The sequence below is a fragment of the Macrotis lagotis genome, chromosome 1 (genome assembly GCF_037893015.1).
Source record: "Macrotis lagotis isolate mMagLag1 chromosome 1, bilby.v1.9.chrom.fasta, whole genome shotgun sequence".
In the NCBI taxonomy this organism is placed as follows: domain Eukaryota; kingdom Metazoa; phylum Chordata; class Mammalia; order Peramelemorphia; family Peramelidae; genus Macrotis; species Macrotis lagotis.
Window position 1 is genome coordinate 295,204,263 of NC_133658.1, and position 19,840 is coordinate 295,224,102.

Consider the following 19,840-nt stretch of genomic DNA (forward strand, 5'->3'; position numbering starts at 1 on the left):
TTCTGTATTTTCTCCAAAACTGTGACTTTATTAAGGGTCCCCTAGCCACATTAGCTGCTTGGAGTAAGGGGAGTTCAGCTCTTCCAATTTTTACAGAATGTAATACTGGGACATTTCCTGCCCAGATTTTCAGTCTCAAATCCTTTCCCTTCAGTTCTTCCTAGATAACAGGGATGAAAACTGAAAAGAAAAGTGAAAATTTAACCCTGGATTGGAAGTGGGGCTGCTCTGGATTCATCTCCAATTGCCTCTTGAGAATCAGTTGCAAAATGTTCCTCTCCACAACAGCCTTTTGTAGACCTAAAGACAGTTAGCATGTCTTTGATGTGTCCAAATTCAATCAGGGGTTGACTTATTGTTTTGTTGATTGTCTAGACTTAAGAAAGTTATGGAGAAAATATTAATAATGCAGATAAAGCATAAATGTATGTCCCATGATTGCTAAATATTCAGCAGCACATCATTGCCAGGAAGCATTGCTGCTTTTTAATAGTTATTTCTATTTTCTATGTCACCTGATTACATGAAATCATCCAAGGCCATCAACAGTGAATTGTTGCTCTAACCAATCACTTGTTTATTTTGTATATATCTTTTTTTTAAGAGTGGGGAAAAATCAGTGTTATGTGACTTGTTCAGGGTCACATAATAATAAAGACTGATAATAGCTGATAAGTAATTGAGTCTGGATTTGAGCTCAGATCCATCTGACTCTAGGGCCACTGTTATAGCCACTGCACCATTCTGTCCCTCTTTGTATATATATTTTATGTTTACTTATTTGTGAATGTATTGTATCCCTCCCCATAGACTAGAAACTCCTCAAAGTCAGGGTCTGGTGACCTAGCATAGAGCCTATATTACAGTAGGATTAATTAATAAATCCTCCTCAATTGAATAGGGCATAGTGAAGTCATTAGTTAATCCCTAAAAGAGTTTTGTCTATAAATATTTCAGAAGCATTTCTCTCTTATATGTAATTTATAAAGGAGGGGTTTTGTTCATTTTAAGGAATTTTGATGCATCCCTTTCCTCTTCTCCCCCCACCCAAAAGGTGACTTATTGAATCCTGTGAGTTTAGGAGACCCAAGGATTTGAACTAATTTAATAGGGAGTTTTACTCTTTGAGATAATTTTTGTATGTTTCCCAAAATATGCCCTTTAGACTGAAGACAGAAACAGAAAAGCAGAGAGAAATATGGAGAAATGAGAGAGACAGAAACAGAGACAGTGTCAGAGTCAGGAGTAAAATACAGAGAAAGAAGGAGAGAAAGAAAGAGACAGAGACACAGAGATAGAAACAGAGACAGAGGTACAAAAGGACAGGGGCTTAGGGTAAGGAGGTTGTGCTGAAGTGCAACATTTAAGTTCTACATTCAGCTTAATATCAAAAAACAACCAATACATTCCCTGCTCCTACTATATGAACACAGTAGTCTATATATAGTGTAAGGTGCTTAATAAAAATTTATTGATTTGAAGGAGCCAGAAGTCAAATCTATTAGAGATTTTGAGTCTTGGTGCCTACAGAAAGAAGTTTAAGTTGTTTGGTCCCCTTTAAAAGAAGTCTGAAGGTCAGAACAAGGATAGACACAGAGATTCAAACATTGGATTTGGGGATTTGTCTTTGAAGGTGTGTCTTCATTCAAGGAGCTTGGGGCTGAGGTTCTGAGAGCTCCTCTACAGACCTTTGTTTGTCTTCCTCTGTATTGTCTGTCTGTATTGTCCTCTGTATTTTCCAGGGATACAAGGCTGGTTGCTTCTGCTCAGACACAAGCAGAGGGTGGTCTGAGTTCAATTGGAGGGTCGCAGGAACTCCTCAATCCCTAAAGACAGAAAAGTCAGTCATGGGTCACCTTGAGATACAAAAGCAACTTTGGGGAAGAAGGAATAGTGCTTATAATATTAGGACTTTATTTTTTCCATGAAGCAATGAGATAAAATAAGGCAAGTGACTAGATGATCTCCAAAAGAATGGCATGTTGAGAAGAGCCTAGGCTTTTCTCACTAGAGTCAAGGACCTGAGTTCAAATTCTACCTCTGGTAGCTTCTACAGGTATGACCTGGGAAGGGTCACAGCCTTCCTGGGTCTCAGTTTACTCACCTCAAAGATGACACATTTGGACTAGATACCCTTTGAGTTGCTTTCCAGCCTCAGAGCTATGATCTTATTTTCTATGATTTTAGTATCTCCTTTATTTTTCTTAATAAAGTCCCTGTGACCTGGCTCCTAGGACCTAGGATAAGGGATATGCTCCCTAGATAGGCTCCACTTACCATCACCAGTCATACCACAGTACTCCTTGCACTCCTTCTCCGTGTAGAATTTGTTCCCATTGCCCTGGCAGCCCCCATAGATAAAGGGAACACATTTTCCTTGGGAAGCATCAAAAGCCCAAAGATGGGAGATCCCACGACAGGGGCCAGGTGTGATAGGCAGTCTGCAGGCAGCTGGAGAGAGACAATGAGCAGAAGGTTAGTAAGGCAAAATCCAGGTCCAAGCACTTCTGATTGCCCTTTAGTGGGAGTTCTTGACCTAGGGGATGTGAATTTAAAAATTTTTAAACTATTTCAATATGAGTGTTTTTTTAAAGAATAAAACAGAATTTTATTTTATGTATTTAAAAATATTATTTTTAATAGTATTTCATCCCCCCCAATTACATGTCAAGAGACTTTTTTTGCATTCATTTTTATAAGATTACAAATCCTTTATAAGGATTTGAACTAATTGAAGAGATTTTACACTTTTGGATAATTCTTGTATAGTTTCCCAAAAATACCATATAGACTGCCAAGCAGAGAGAAATATGGAGAAATGAGAAAAACAAAGACAGATAGAGAGACAGAAACAGACAGAGACAGAGAGAGAGAGAGAGAGAGAGAGAGAGAGAGAGAGAGAGAGAGAGAGAGAGATTGGTAGTCAATTTGATAGAGGTTATACATGTGCTATCTATCTATCTATTATTCTAAGAAGGGATTCAGAGATTTTATCAGATTGTTAAATAATGCCAATTTTCCATGGCACTTGGGAAAAAAAAGGTTAAGAATCTCTATTGGGACAATAGAGTTTGGTAGAGAGGAACTTTGATGGAGAGAGAGAATAGTAGTGGCTAGGGCCAGAAAGCTCCCAATGCCCCCCTAATGCCCTTCCTCTACCTCTTACCTGAAATTCCACTACCAAAGCTTTGTACATTATTGAACAAAGTGCCCTTGATAAGGAAGTTTTTCTAAGGTAGACTTATTAATCAATGGCACCTCAGTGGGGATGGGGATTGGGAGGGTAATTTTTGAGGGAAAAATTAGATGGATGCAAAAGGTCCTATGATGGCTCAGTTGACATCATCCATAGTCATGGAGAAGATAAAGGAATCCAGAGGCTACACTTTTCTGGCTATAGCATGGTTCTTTCGGTCCATGGAAGGTAGAGTGGGGGGAGGTGAGCTAACCAGCCAACCCCAAGTAGCTTATCTAACCTTGAGTCCTGGCCCCCTTTAGCACTGGGAGTAGCCAGTAGACCCTTTCCAGGCAAAAGATGTGCCTATGTAATGATACTTATACAATTTGACTGATACTAACACTTCTATATCCTCAGGAGCAAGGGAGAAGGTGGGGAAAGACTCATTCTTTTGAGGAGACTGGATCTATTCCATTACAGGAGTTCCCAGGGATAGAAGACTTTCCTTGACAAATTCTCCATAGTAGGTGATTTGAAATCCTACCCACAATTCAAGACCTTAGATACATAGGGGATGAGTTCAAATCCCAGATCACATATGACCCTGGACAAACTTTTCTGGAACTCAATTTCCCTAACTAGATGATGTCTAAGATCTCTTCCACTTCTAAATTTTGATCTTATGGTCTGTTTGTGTTGGGGAGGACAGGAGAGATAAGCAGGTGATCTCTCAGGATAGGGACTCACAAACATTAACTTCAACCAGACAGAATCTGCCCAAAAGATGACTAAAAAGCATTCCAAGGACAAATAGAAAACTATTTGCTGCTATCCCTCCTTCCCCTACTCCCCCCAGCACTTCTTTGCTCTCATGTAGATAACTGGCAGTTGACCCATAGCTTCGACCTTACCCTCAATCCTGCAGGTCTGCAGACACTCCTTCTCAGTGTTAAAGTTGTTGCCATTGCCCAAGCAGCCCCCGTAGTGGAAAATCTCACAGGTCATGGAAGAGACGTTATAGAAGTATCTGTTGATCATCCCTAGACAGGGTCCCACATCTTTCTTGAGGTAACAGAAATCTGAGAAGTTGGCAGAGGTGTACACTGACTCAGTAAGTATTAGGTACAAAGCTCTAACTCATCACTGAGGGCAACTCAGAAAAGCCCACAATGAACAGGGAGCTAAGATACAGACATAAATATTAGAATACAAAGGAGAATCATGAAATAATTTCTAACAAAGGGCTATTGTAGCATAGAAAGGGGGAAAGAGCATTTGGTGGGGGAGAAGGCTTCATAGAGGAGGGACATTGGAACTGGGCCTTGAAAGACAGGTATGATTGTATTGTTTTTAAACTATAAGTGTTTCTGTGTCTCTTCTCAATTAGACTGTAAATTACCTGAAGAAAGGTCGAGATAGCCACAGAAATAGATAATGAGTCAATCAGTAAGAGCATTTATTAATTACCAACTATTTACCAGACCCTGAGCTAGGTGCAGAGGTGACACAGACAAAAAAAAAATAGATCCTGCCTTCAAGGACTTTCACTCTATAAGGAAAGATAACATGTCCTGATATAATTATATATAAAATAAATATAAGGATCAAAGGGGTCAGGAAAGGCTTCATAGAAGGTAACATGAGATGAGTTTTGAAAGAATCAAAAGATTCTAATCAATCAAAAAGCTAAGTATCAGGCACTGTGTTAAGCACTGATGAGATTTTTTTTAAAAAAGGACAGTCCTTGTCCTCAAGAACCTTACCTTCTTTTTTTGTGTTATTGTTTTTGTAGACTTTTGCAAGGCAAATGGGGTTAAGTGGCTTGCCCAAGGCCACACAGCTAGGTAATTATTAAGTGTCTGAGACTGGATTTGAACCCAGGTACTCCTGACTCCAGGGCCGATGCTTTATCCACTGTGCCACCTAGCCACCCCAAGAACCTTACCTTCTAATAGAAGCTACAACATGGAAATAATAGGAAGTATAAGATATATAAAAGAGGATAGAAGATGGAACCAAGTGCATTCCAGGGAAGGGGGACAGCTGGTGCAGAAGTGTGGGAACTGGAGATGAACAGCAAATGCAATGGTTTGACTGGATCATTGTGTATTGGAAGAGAAATAATATACAATAAGACTGAAAGGGTAAATTAGGGTCAGGTTGTGAAGGGTTTTAAGTCAGAGGAATTTCTATTTTATCTTAGAGGCACAAGAAAGCTATTGTAATTTATTGAGTTGGGGAAAGTCATGGTCAGATTTTCACTTTAGGAAAGTTATTCATTAAAGTTATTCAATAAGCTTTCTTGATTTGATCTGATTTTCACTAGTATAACCTTTAGTCCCTGGCTGGACAGAGAATTGTCGGTAAGGATTCTCCATCCTGGGACCAAGAAGCAATGGCCTATGTCAGCACATCTAGAAGATGCATATATAAAGAAAATCTTCAGACAGGTTAATGATAGCACTCCCCTCCCCCCCCACAGTAAAAAGGGAGGGAGCAAAGAGAAGTAATCTTGTGATCATTACCTTCTTTTCTGACAAACCCAGTGGGCAATGGACCAGCTCCAGATGCCTCAGCTTCCAGAGGTAACACAGCCCGCCGACTTCTCTATGGGAGGAAAAATAGGTATTGGTACAAGGAATAAGTTCCTTTATCTGAGGAATGCTTCTATTAGTGCCCATTCTCATTTATATGGTCACTTAGATGATTAGTTTTGAGAATGGCTATGCAATCAGAATCATAATTAGTGATTTTATGTAGAGTCCTTTCCTGTTAAGTAAAATTTGTGTTTCCTTTATTTAAATTGTGATTGGAGGAGGAGGACAGGGACAATAAGATATCTCTGGAATACTTGATGCCTTCTTGATCCAATCCTCAATCTTCCTTAAGAACATTAAAAGAGGAAATATAACCTTGAGCTTCAGTCCCTTAGACCCTACCCCAAAGAATGTAGCAAGGACTGTGGCTGAGAGACTTACTCACTTGAGGTGTGGGTACAGGTGGAATTGTAGGTTCTGTCTCCCCAGGAATACATTCACCTAATACCCAGGGGAAAAGAGAAAGTGGTGAGACCCAAGATTGTTCTGGAAAATGTTTAACAACCAGGTCTCTAAGAGAAAAAGTACAGGATATGCTTTTAAATTTGATCTGCATTGTTAACATTTTCCCCATCATTTTCTTGAGAACAGACAATAAAACATAACAAAACCCCAATTTATAATGTTAAATGCTCCCAGTGAAAATTTAACAAGCAGCTCTGGAAAGTAAGTTTGAGCAAGTTTCATCACCAGGCACAGAGAGGAAATATAAATAGTTCAACTTATGGGGACCTGACTAATTTGTCCATATGAATGAGTACTCCAAAAAAGGACTCAACAAAGAGAAATGCTTTCATACCATCTCATTAGTAAACCCAGCCAGGTCAACTGAATGGCAATATGTTTACTCCTTGAGAGAGGGTGAGTGGTCTCTTTCCCTGAGAAAAAAGGTTAAAATTGGGAATTTTATGTCCCAAACACTAAGTATTTTTTATTTTTTTCTTTAATATTTATTTATTCTCATTTTGTACAGTGTTTTTTATACATTAATAAAATATTCTTGTTTAAGAGTAAACAAAATACCCCCTCCCCCCAAAAAATATAGACTCACTTGAGCGATAAAGTAAAGGGGAGAGAAAAAAAATTAAAATTAAAATTAAAAAATAATAGTAATAATTGTAGGTATGGCCAGGTGGTGCAGTGGATGGAGAACCAGCCCTGGAGCCAGGAGCACCCAAGCCCATATCCGGTCCCATACATCCAACAATCACCCAGCTGTGTGACATGTAAGCCACCCCAACCCCACTGCCCTACATAGACCAAAAAAAGGAAAAAAAAAGACCTAAGATAAAATAAAATAGTAATAATATTAGGGGTGGCTGGGTGGCGGACAGAGCATTGGCTCTTGAGCCAGGAGCACCCGGGCCAAATCTGGCCTCAGATACCCAATGATCACCCTGCTATGCAGCCCCAGGAAGGCCACCCAGCCCCATTTGCCCTGCACCCCCCCCAAATAATAATAAAAAAAATGTGCTTCAGTCTGTGTTCCAACACCACCAACTCTGTCGTGCGTGGATCACATTCTTTATGATAAGTCCTTCGCAAAAGTTATTTCCATATTTTTCCACCATTGCCATTGCTGATCGCAACTCCCTCCTTTTGTATTTCTCCACTACCATGTACTATATTTTCTCTCTCCTTTCACTGACTCTGCTGTAGGGTAGCTGAGTGGCACAGCAGACAGATCTCTGACTCTGGGCCCAAGAGGCCCCGAGCCCCCATACCACCCCTTAGGCCCAGCATCCACCTGGCCCTATGGTCCTGGACAGGCCATCCAATCCCAGGCCCTTGCAAGAAATAAAAAAGGAAAATGTGTTATATCTGACCACTCTCCCCCCATGGTCCATCCTCTCCTCCTTCATTCATATCCCCATCCCTTCCTCCTGCCCCCCCTCCTTCTTACTCAAGATGCCTATACCCCATTGAGTATATATGCTGTTTCCTCTCCTAGCCACTTCTGATGAGAGCGAAGATTCCCTCATTCCCCCTTGCCTTCCCTCCTTCCATATCATTGCAATAGTTCATTGTAATAAAGAAAAATCTTATTATATGAAATATCTTGACCTATTCCCCCTCTCCTTTTAATTTCTCCCATTACATTTCCCTTTTTTCTATTGACTCCATTTTTATAATATATATCTTCAAATTCAGCTTTCTCCTGTGCTCATCTATAAAAGCTCCTTCTACCTGCTCTGTTAGTTGAGAAGGTTCATATGAGTATTATCAGTGTAATTTTTCTATACAGGAATACATGCAGTTCATCATCATTAAGTCCCTCATATTTTCCCCTTCTCCTCCAATCTCTATGCTTCACTTGCGTCCTGTATTTGAAGATCAGGCCTTCTGTTCAGCTCTGGCCACTCCAACAGGAACATTTGAAATTCCCCTGGTTCGTTGAAAGTCCATCTTTTTCCCTGGAAGAGGACATTCAGTTTTGCTGGGTAGTTGATTCTCGGTTTCATTCTAAGCTCTTTTGCCTTCCAGTATATTATATTCCAAGCCTTATGAGGTTTTAATGTAGTTGCTGCTACGTCTTGTGTGATCCTGACTGCAGCTGCATGGTATTTGAATTGTGTCCTTCTGGCTGCTTGTAATATTTTCTCTTTGACTTGGGAGTTCTGGAACTTGGCTATAATATTCCTGGGGGTTGTTTTTTTGGGATCTCTTTCTTGGGGGGAATCTGTGGATTCTCTCCATTTCTATTTTGCCCTCTGCTTCTAGGATATCAGGACAACTTTCCTGTAGTAATTCTTTGAAAATGATGTCAAGGCTCTTTTCTTGATCATGACTTCCAGGTATTCCAATAATTTTTAAATTATCTTTCCTAAGTCTGTTTTCCATATCAGTTGTTTTTTTTTCAATGAGATGTTTCACATTTTCTTCTAATTTTTCATTCTTTTGGTTTTGAAGTATTGAGTCCTTATTTCTCATAAATTCATCAATCTCCCTGAGTTCTATTCTTTGTCTGAAGGTTCTCCTCAGAGAGTTTTCTTATCTCCTTTTCCATCTGGACAATTTTGCTTTTTAAAGCATTCTTCTCCTCAATAACTTTTTGAACTGTTTTATCCATTTGACCTAAGCTGGTTTTTAGCATGCTATTTTCTCCAGCATTTTTTTGCATTTCCTTGACTAAGCTACTGACTTCATTTTCATGTTTTTCCTACATCTCTCTCATTTGTTTTCCCAGTTTTTCTTCTAACTCACTCATTTGATTTTCAAAGTCTTTTTTGTGCTCTGTCATAGCCTGAGCCCAATTTCTGTTTTTCTTGGAGTCTTTAGATGCAGGAGCTTGTGCTTCCTCATCTTCAGACTGAGTGTTTTGGTCCTTCTTGGGCTCACAGGCAAAATATTTCTCAATGGTATTCCTCTTTTTTCTCTGCTTGATCATTTTCCCAGCCTTAGCCTGTTTTTGGGGTGCTTCCTGAGCTTTTGTGACACTCCCACAAGGGTCTCATTGTGTGAGGCTCTGTCCTCCCTCCTGGTCTGTGAATGACCATATGCACCCCCTCTGCCACAGGGCTGAGGTGGGGGGGGGCCCTGCTGTTCTATGGGGGGGCCTAGACTGCAATCAGGATCTGAATGTGGTCAGAGCCCCAGCCTCCTGTTCCAGGGGCAAGAGGGCAGAGCTCAGCAGTCTCTCTTCACTCCCCTCCCTAGGTTCAATGGGCTCATGCCCTGGGTTCTGCCTGCTTCTGTTTCCTGGATCTGGACTACTTTGGCCACACCGCTCTCTGTGCCCTGAGGTCTGGGTTTCACGTGTGCTCTAGCAAAGGTCCCCCTGCTGTTCCCCCAATTTGTGCCTGCTGTGAGCCATGGCTCCCAGCGCCCTGGGACTACCTCTGGGAGGCTGAAGTTCTTTCGCTCTGGTGGGCCACCCCTCTGGCGGGCAGCCCCTCCAACCCTGGGAGCAGAGCCTTTCTGCTCTTTTCCAGGTTACCTTGAGTAGGAGAACTGCCTCACTGGGTCCTTTTGTGGGTTCTGTCTCTCAAAAATTTAGTTAGAGTCCTTAGTTTAGAAGTTTTATGAGAGAGCACTTAAGACACAATCCACTCTTGTTGCCATCTTGGCTCCACCCACACCATCTTGGCTCTGCCCCAACACTAAGTATTTTTTTAAATTTTATTTATTTTTTCCAGTTACATGCAAAAATATTTTTCAAAAATCATTTCTTTGTAAGACTTTGAGTTTCACATATTTCTCCCTCCCTCCCTCCCTTCTGCCCTTCTCCCACACAGAAGGAAATCTAATATAGCCAAACTCTAAATATTGATCTGTCTTCTTAGGGCACTTGAGCAGAGAGTTCCTGGTGAGAAAGGATGCTGAATTCCCTTTGTGGAAATCTTACCATGAAGTGATGAGACCAGCCTGACCATTGATGATTAGTCACTCAATTTCCTATAGAACTCCTGCCTTCTCTTGTGAGATTATTGTGTCTGGGGAAAGACTCAGGGAAAATTCAGAGTTTTAAAGGGCAGCTGATATGGTGGTGATCTAGTGGAAACTTGGCTTACCTTTGTCTAACTTGAAAAAGATAGAATTTTCAGCGATCCCCAAACCCAGGGCAAAGTCCCTGAAATCCTCCAGGAGGCTTTCTCGAAGCTGGGGTCTTCGACCTGAGAGGAAAAGCAGAATGAGCAAGGTAAGGTGGACTCTAGCCTCAGGGCCTGTCTCAGCCATGTTGGCCTTATCCTAAGGGCAGTACCTCTAATCTGGCCATCTAGTAACTGCCCTTTCCCCTCAAACCCAGAGTCTTCATATTACCCTCCCCATATGCAGAGCTCCAAACTCTCCCAAATCTTATTCCTCTGGTTCCTTTCCCTCAAAACCCTACCTTCTACTTGAGGACAATGGGTGACCACCAATCAAGAAGCATTTATTTTGGATATCCTATGAGAACTAAGAGCTGGGAATACAAATAACAAAAGTGAGACAGTACCTGTAGTCAAGGAGCTTGCATTCTAGTAGGGGAAGAAAATACCTGTAGGGGAATGGTGTCCAGGGAAGGATGGTTTGGTCCAGAAAGTTAGAAGGATTCCATTATATGATGTGCTATCTTATACCATTCATGACAAATGATCACTTAACCTCAGCTTGCAGATCCTCAAGACTAAGAACCTTGGTACCTCCTAAGCCCCACTGCTGGATAACTCTAATTAAAAATTCAGATGCTCTCCTGGGTTCCTTTCCTCTCATGGCTTTCTTGGAAGAAGGTGGTTAAGATTTCTACTAGCTTCACTTGCTTATCCTCTTGCTTTGGATTGGGAGTTTTACCATAGAGCTTCACAGTGGTGCTGAGTCCAAAGCGACTGGATTTCTGCATCAGAACCATGGCATACTCATCATAGTTGGTGTGGACCACATAATTAACCATGGTTGCATTCCACTCTGTGGAGGACAAGTAGGCATAATGGTCAAGATACTTATGACCGGGAAGGCACCTAATGGTTTCCTAATGCTATGTATGCTACCTTCTTCCCTCCCTCTCTCTTTTCTCTTCCTTCCTTCCTTCCTTCCTTCCTTCCTTCCTTCCTTCCTTCCTTCCTTCCTTCCTTCCCTCTAAACTTGTCTTCTAAGAAGTCTACTATTCCCTTACAAATTTCCTTCTCTCTAGAAAACTATCCTTTCATATATCCTATTAAATACTCATCCAGGCTTTATTGTTCACTCTTTTATTTATTCTTTCATTTCTCAAAAAAATCATCTATTCATCTCTCAGCACACCTATCCAATCTTTCATTTCTTCAAGGAATCATCCTCCACATATCTTATTTTCAGATCATTTTATTATTCAATGAACAAGAGCTTTTCCCCCCTTCCTCAATTTAAAAGAAAAAAAACCAAACCCTTGTAATAGGTGTAATCAAGAAAAACAAATTCCTACATTCTTTTTCATCCCTTAAAGTCCCACATTGTTTCTTCAAAAAGTTATTCTCAGATTCCCTTAGTACGAGTGCTCTCTCAAATTAGTTTGTTTGTTTTTACAATTTACTCCTATTTTGCTTATACATAGTTATTTTATCTCCCCCATTATGGGCTCTCGTTTGCCTATATGTGTCTTCAGTGCTTGGTACATGATAAGCCTTAATAAATATTTGTTGATTAATTGTCTGACTGACTATATTGTCCGTATCTAAAATCTCTTATTCTGCATCTTAAGTCAACCCTTCTCTGACAGGAGTTAGGTAACATTGTTCATCTGTTTTTTCCTTCCCTATGTCTTTCCAATAATTCATCCATCCTTCATTTTCCATCTCTTCTTTCATCTCATCTCCAAACATTCATCTGTTTTTTTTTCAATTCAGCTATCCAATCTTTTATCTTTCAATTCTTGAACAGTCATCTTTTGTCCCAAAGTGTTCCTACAAGCATTCATCTCTCCTTTCCATCTGTCCTTTTATCCTTCCAAATATCCACCCATCCATCTAAACTAAAAGGTGACTATGGGATTATTGGTCCATTTTGGACTTTCTCGTGAAGAACTTAGAGAAGATAGCCCCAGGATTGGGGGGGGGGGGAGAAGGAAAGGCCAGAGGCAAAGAGATGAATGAATCAGGAGAAGACTGAAGTAATCTGAATCACAGAAGAAACCAACACTACAAGATCTAACCTACTGCCTCTTCCTTTCCACCCTCTACCCCCATCATACATACTTACTGGAGTTGTGAGAGAGAAATTTCCCTTCAGTGTCTGTTTTCTCATAAACCCCGGAAACTTGCTCACAGATACCTTTCCTAGAAAAAGGGTAAAAAATCCATACATAAAGAAATTTAAATCCTGGAAGAGGCAATAAAAATAAATTTCAGTTATGTCAGTCTTTTAACTTTTCAAAGTACTCTTGAATCCACTATCTTAAATGACCTTGGCAACCTTATGAGGTAAGCAGGGCAGGGAATTATTATCCCCATTTTGTCTATGAAGAAACTGAGGTAAAAAAAGGGACAAACTTACTTTTAAAGGTCACACAGTGAATTGGTGGCAGAACTGGAGCAAGAAGCCAAGTGTCCTGACTTCTTATCCATTGTATCTCTCAAATCATGCATTTTGCTTTTGAATGTAGCCCATAATTTTTTATGTTTATTATGTAGCCCATAATTTCTTTAGCATCTGTCTCTTTATCTCGGGTTTCCAGGTTCCCTGCCCTCTCCGCCCCCCCCCCCCCATCTTATAGAAAGGCAGTGTGGGATTTATAGGCAAATATGGGTCCTAAAGTCCTACTTCAAAACATCATTATAGTATTGTGAATGCCTTTGAGGTTTGGAAGGTCATCCCAAAGTGAGGTAGGCACTACCAAACTAGAAAGTCATGAGTTGTAGGCTGGCAATGAATTATCTGAGGACCACCCAAGCTAAGTCAGGAGAAGCTCAACAATCAAAGGTTGGCTATCCAGTGATGAAATTTCCTTAACCATAATAACTGATGAAGATCACCTGTTAAGGCTCCAAATGGGTGTTATTTGTGTCAATCAGTCAATCAATAAGTATTCACTAAGTGCCTTCTATGTACCAGGAGCTAAAAACACAAAGACAGAAGATGAAATAGGAATCCTCAAGGAACGATGAAGAATTGGGTGGAAGCATATATCTATGTTTGTTTTAAGGATGTATGGAGCTATGCTTAGCCAGTGGACTGGTAGGTGACAGCAAAACTTTCTGGGGATCTGTTTCTAGGCCGATAAGATATCAGAACAAGAAACCTGAATCTTTTTCCTAGGCCTGGAAGCATCAATTTCTTCAGCTCCCTGGAATCAGTCAGTCTTACCCACAAGTGAATTTGAAGGCTGTACATAGAGTGAGACCTGAGAACTGCTGATTTCAGAACTCTGGCCTGAAATTATTCCCATTATTTTCCCTTGCCATAATAAGTGCCTAAACTTCTACATTTAAGAATTATTCCTTCTTGTCTTGGAGGTATTTGTAACCCTACAAGTTCCCATAAAAAGGTAGAGACCCAACTGAGAAAGGTGATAGTGAATGCCTCATTATCAATGAACCCCTTAGTGGGGATTATCTGTTGACCAAGATCAAGGTCCTATGGGAATAAAACCCGGACTAGGGCTTTGAGGGAGTAACATGATGAGAGGGCACAAAGGGGCACAAAAAAACAGGGGAGGTAAATATTTTCTTGTTTCCCTTTATTACTTATTACTATTACAATAACTAGATAGGAATCAGGATGACTGGACCCAGGTGACTCTGGAGGAGAAAGTGAGGCTGATGACTTAGCTCAACCCTTCCTCACTTAAATCCAATTCATGTGCTTGTCATTGGCATCACCTCCCCTGATGTCATGTTCTTCAAGAATGAAGGACAAACATTATTATTATTATTATTATTGTTGTTATTATTATTATTGTCATTATTATAATTATCTAATAATTCAAAGTCAGCTAGGTAGTAGAATAGATAGTGTCCTGAGGCCTGGAGTCAGGAAAGCTCATTTTCCTGAGTTTAAACTGGTCTCAGACACAGTGTGACTCTGGACAAGTCACTTAACCCTGTTTGCCTCAGTTTCTCATCTGTAAAATGAGCTGGAGAAGGAAATGATAAATCATTTCAGTATCTTTGCCAAGAAAATCCCAAATGAGATTAAGAAGAGTCAAAAATAATTGACCAAAATAATTCCAGTAAGATTCTACCAGTATTTATTAATTTCCCATTAAATTCCCAGGCTATGTGCTAGATGCCAACCTGGCCCTAGATCATCAAAGATAAAGGACATGCATTTTTTTTAAAGTTTTTGCAAGGTAAATGGAGTTAAGTGGCTTGCCCAAGGCCACACAGCTAGGTAATTATTAAGTGCCTGAGACAGGATTTGAACCCAGGTATTCCTGACTCCAGGGCCAGTGCTTTATCCACTACCCCACCTAGCCACCCCCGGACATGCATTTCTGAGTGTTATTTTAGGCAGGTCCTTATTTATGAAAATCCTACCCTGATATCAAACTAGCAAGCACTGTGCATGACAACTGTATAGTTCTAAGATACTGAGTGGGCCATAAGCTTGACTCAAAGTGGGTGAATGAGATTACTCCTTGCACAAGACCTTGGGCAAGTCAGTTTAACTAAAGGGAGAGGGATTGAAAGGAAAAATCTTTGAGGAATCTTCTGGCTCTGAATCTGACAATCCTATGGAATCTGGCCCAGTGGAATGAGGGAAGAAGGGAGCTGGAAAAGGAGGATGATGGTGGCTACCTCACTGTGATCCTATCCTCCCCCTCCTCTTGGTCTCTTCTCCACCCACGTCCCAGACTTACTTGAACCTCGTGTTGACAGTGCTGATTTCCTGGTCACTCTGCCCCTGGCCAAGGACCAGAGTACCCACAGAGAATTTACCCTGGAACCGTTTCAGCCACCGGCAATTGGAAGCAATGGCCACATCATACCATTTCCCAAACATCTGTGAAGCAAAAAGAAGCAGTGGCTATTCATGTGTCCCCTCCCATTTCCAGGGGCCCTACACCTAACCCCACTGTTGTTTGTAGGCTAACCCTCTCCAGGGACAGTCTGCCTTTTGTGGGGGGAGACTATGGCTTAGTGAAATTGTCTTTGGTATCTCCCCCTCTTTCTCTGTGGTGCCCCAAATCCATGAATTACTGAATTACATTTCCTAAGGTTCTTGCTCCCACCTGACTGACAAATGATCTCTTCTCAGATTTTAGTGGATAATAACAAGATATTTCTCTTTTGAAGGCTATTTGGCCTTTAATAATAGGATTCTTGAAGCCCAGAAAGTCTCAATAAATTGTGGAAAGGCTTAGTAAATTATCCATCACTCTAAAAATGTATAGTTTTTAAAAAATGGCTCCCAACAGTCATTCACAACTCTGTCCTTGTTCTTCCTCTCTCCTCCCCACCCTACCTGATTTCATTGTTTTTCCTGTGTTTAGATATAAGACTCATAGCTTTATAGCCCTCCAGGCTCACAGACCTTCAGGAAAGTGTGAGTTCAAATGCCCCCTTCCTTGTCATAGTCAGAAAATAGTTACACTAGAGACATATCAACATTCTCAGCATAGAAATTGAAATTCCAACCCAAGAGAAATCAAAACTCTTACCCTAGAGAGATTAAAATTCTCCTGCACTTGGATATCATCCTGAGTAGGGACAGGACTCCCCTCAGCTGTGGCCAAGGTGACCAGAAGAATGACGAGCAGCTGGAGACTCAGCATGGTTTCTGGGGTCAGTCCTAGCAGTTGGATATAGGCAGGCAGAGCCTCTTCTCTCCGAGACACAGATGGTAGGGGTGTAGAGATGAGGCCGTGGCTGCTTAGTCACTGGCCAAGGGTCAGGGTCAGGCTTGTTTGACTTAGGCAGAACCCAGGCTTGAGAATGATTGATCCTACTGGACTGAGATGACTATAGTTCAGTCCTTTACCAACAAGGATTTCCATATTCATTGAGGTTGTTAGGATCCTTCTAAGAGGAAAACTAAGGGGATCCCATGACCAAGAATTTCTTTCTTGCTTGCTTGCTATCTTTTTCTTATCTGTTTATTTATTTTCTAATTACATGCAAAGTTGGTTTTCAACAATCATCCTTTTGCAAGCTTTTGAGTTCCACAGTTTTCCACAACCCTACTTTTTACTTCCTTCCCATGGCAGTAGATAATCTGACATGGCTAAAACAAAACAAAACAAACAATTTGACTCAGGAAGTAGTAGTAGTAGTAGTAGTAGTAGTAGTAGTAGTAGTAGTAGTAGTAGTAGTAGTTGTCCTTCATTATGGAGGAGGATCACAGTAAAGTCTAGGTTGTACATGTAAAAATCTCATTTAATATATTTCTCTGTTAGTCAAGCTGTGAAAAAAGAACTAGAAATAAGGGGGAAAACATAAAGGAAAATCATAAAAGAAATTTTTAAAAAGTGAATGTTTTGATCTACCTTCAGAATTCTTAGCATTTTCTCCAAATGTGGGTGGCATTTTCTTTAACTGGTCTCTCAGTAATCTTGATCATTGAACTGCTTAGAGTTGTTGCTTCGATCATAGTTGATCATCTCATAATGTTGCTGTTAGTATTCTCTTGGTTCTTCTCATTTCACATAGCACCTGTTCATACAAGTCTTTCTAGTCTATTCTAAGGCCAGGCTTCTTATTTATTTTTTAATTGATTAATTTTTCCAACTACATGTGAATATAGTTTTCAACAATCATTTTTTTGGTAAAGTTTTACATTTCACATTTCTCTCTCTCTCTCTCTCTCTCTCTCTCTCTCTCTCTCTCTCTCTCTCCCTCTCTCCCCCCTCCCTCCCCCCCTTCCTCCCCTCCTAACAGAGAGCAATCTAAGTTATACAAATAACTATGTTAAACATATTTTCATATTAATCATGCTGTAAAAGAAGAATCAGTACACAAAGAAAAAAATGAGAAGAAAAATATAAAATGTAAAACAAAATTTAAAAATTGAAAATAGTGAGCTTTCTTTTGTGTTCAGACTCCATAGTTCCTTCTCTGGATGTGGATTGTATTTTCCATTTCAAGTCCTTTAGAATTGTCTTTGATTATTGTAATGCTGAGAAAAGCAAGTCCATCATAGTTGATCATCATAAAATGTGCTGCTAATGTATACAGTGTTCTGATTCTATTCACTTTACTCATGCTAGTCTTTTCAGGTTTTTCTGGAGTCCTGCCCCTCATGACTTTTTTTTTAGATTTTTCAAGGCAATGGGGCTAAGTGGCTTGACCAAGGCCACACGGCTAGGTAATTATTAAGTGTCTGAGGTCGGATTTGAACCCAGGTACTCCTCTCCAAGGCCAGTGCTCTATTCACTGCGCCACCTAGCCACCCCTCCTTCATGACTTCTTGTAGAACAATAGTACTCCATCACATTCACATACCATAGCTTGTTCAGTTATTCCCCAATTGATGGGCATCCCTTCAATTTACAATTCTTGGACACTACAGAAAGAACTGCTATAAATAATTGTGAAGATGTGGTTCCTTTCCCCTTTTTATGATCTCTTTGGGACATAGACTAATAGTGGTATTGCTGGATCAAAATTACAGTTTTATTTTCCTTAGGATATAGTTCCAAATTGCTCTCCAGAATGGTTAGATCGGTTCACAACTTCATCAACAATGCATTAATTTCCCAGTTTTTCAAATTGATGATTTTCCTGTTTTTTTTTTATCATTTTAGCCAATCTGAAAGCTGTAAGGTGTACCTTAGAGTTGTTTTAATTTGCAATTCTCTAATCAATAATGATTTGGAGCATTTTTTTCATATGACTAGAGATAGTTTTAATTTATTCATCTGAAAACTGCCTATTCATATTCTTTGACCATTTATCAATTGGAGAATGACTTGTATTCTTATAAATTGGACTCCATTTTCTCTATATTTTTGAAATGAGTTCTTTATCAGAAACACTAACTGTGAAAATTTTTCCTATCTTTCTGCCTTCCTTCTAATCTTGGTTGTATTGTTTTATTTGTTCAAAATTTTTAAATTTCATGTAGTTGAAATTAGGGATCATAAATTTCAAACAAATAGGGACCTTATACTAGAGATAAGATGATTTAGTTCACTTGGGTACCCCTTTGATAAATAACTTATCTAAGGTCTCATAGGTAAGTTGTAGCAGAACTGGGATGTAAATCTGTGTCCTGATCTAAATCCAGTACAAATGGCATCCCAGGAGGAGCCAGGGGATATAACCTATAACCTGGCAAACTGAGGAATTAGACTAAGTAAATTCTAATAGTGGTAGTGGTGGTAGTAGTAGTAGTAGTAGTAGTAGTAGTAGTAGTAGTAGTAGTAGTAGTAGTAGTAGTAACAGTTATTGTTGTCCTTCAGTGTGGAAGAAGACCACAGTAACCACAGTTCTAGGGCTTCTTCTAGGTCCATGTCTATGATTTTTTTGGAGATCCAGTTTAGGACCTTGCATTTGAAAATTCTTTTTCTTTTTTCAGTTTTCAAATTTAAATTAAAAAAATTCTTTCCTCTTGGGATACTTGTACTGTACAAGCATTCAAACTCCATTGCAGACAGCATAACTCTGATGGACTTAGTCATGTTATTTGAATGTCAAATGTATGGTTTACCTGAAAGACTATTTTATGGAGAACTCACACAAAACAAGCACTCACAGGGGGGTCAGAAGAAGTGATTCAAGGACACTCATAATATCTTGCTGAAGAACTTTGGAATAGATTGGGAAATATGGGAGACACTGGTACAGGCCCATCTAGCTTGGCATGCCTGCATCAAAGAAGGTACTGTACTCTGTGAGCAAAGCAGAATTGCAGTAGCTCAAAAAACCCAAGAAATATGTACATTTAGAGATAGCTTGTTTCTAAGTGTTTTCAACCTGAGCCCAATCTGTGATAGAGCCTTCCAAGATCATATTGGTCTGATCAGACAATGTCAGAACCCTGTAGCTTGACCCCAACGGAGTGATGCCATTCTGGTCCTCTTTGAGAACAAAGAAAAACAGTTAATCCCATTTTAGATATGACTATTGAGGCTCAGAAAGGGGAAATGACTTGGTAGGCACTGGCATTATAAGTACCCCCTGGATCTCTTTCCACTACCCCTCAGTCACTACTTCTGGAGAGACACAATGAGACTAAATACAACCATAGTTAAACTCATTTCAGCTTGTTGTCATTCCCTTGTTGCACTCACCCTAGCAAACCATATTTACCAATGAAACAAAACCTTGTGCCTTGTGATTCATTGACTAGTTTGGGTTAGGAAGCTGAACCCTGTTCCCTAGTCTAGTCTAATCTCGAGCCCCCTAGGGTCAACATTCCAGTCCACTCTTGACTTCTGTCCCTCTTCTGTCCCCCCAAATCCTACCTTTCCTCCTTAGAGGAACATGTGGGTTGGACTCTTTTAGGGAATTAGTGGACCCCTTCTCCTGGCATTTCTTCACCTGTGGTCTGATTATTCTTCCTCAATGATTTCTTTTGCCCAAGGCGAACAATTTTCTACATAGGGTTTTACACAAAAATGTAAGGCAGACTGAGTTAGGCACCCAGGGGCCCAGTCAAGGTCAGCTGATGGCCCATCCCCCAGACTTTTCCATGCTCTTTGTGCTCCTGTGATGATTAACTAAAGCAAACA

At 40.2% G+C, this 19,840-nt stretch overlaps 1 protein-coding gene across 1 annotated transcript; it reads right to left on the reverse strand.

Annotated features, from left to right (window-relative positions):
* Positions 1-1,444: 1,444 nt before the first annotated feature.
* On the reverse strand, positions 1,445-16,184 carry AMBP (alpha-1-microglobulin/bikunin precursor). The gene is made up of 10 exons (XM_074211162.1): positions 15,830-16,184; positions 15,029-15,171; positions 12,430-12,506; positions 11,047-11,160; positions 10,287-10,388; positions 6,161-6,216; positions 5,704-5,785; positions 4,090-4,257; positions 2,278-2,451; positions 1,445-1,826 (listed from the first exon to the last, which is right to left on the reverse strand). The coding sequence occupies exons 1-10, from the start codon at positions 15,941-15,943 to the stop codon at positions 1,795-1,797; spliced, it is 1,062 nt and encodes a 353-aa protein (XP_074067263.1). The 5' UTR covers positions 15,944-16,184; the 3' UTR covers positions 1,445-1,794.
* Between the last annotated feature and the right edge of the window lie 3,656 nt (positions 16,185-19,840).

Bases quoted from the DNA above. Each gene is read 5' to 3' on its own strand.
- AMBP (XM_074211162.1), bottom strand. From the start codon at position 15,943: ATGCTGAGTCTCCAGCTGCTCGTCATTCTTCTGGTCACCTTGGCCACA. The intron at 10,389-11,046 runs GTAAAACTCCCA...TTTTCCTCTCAG, and splicing joins CACCACTGTGAAGCTCTATG to GTCGAAGACCCCAGCTTCGA. The intron at 4,258-5,703 runs GTAATGATCACA...CCAACTTCTCAG, and splicing joins TGGGTTTGTCAGAAAAGAAG to ATTTCTGTTACCTCAAGAAA.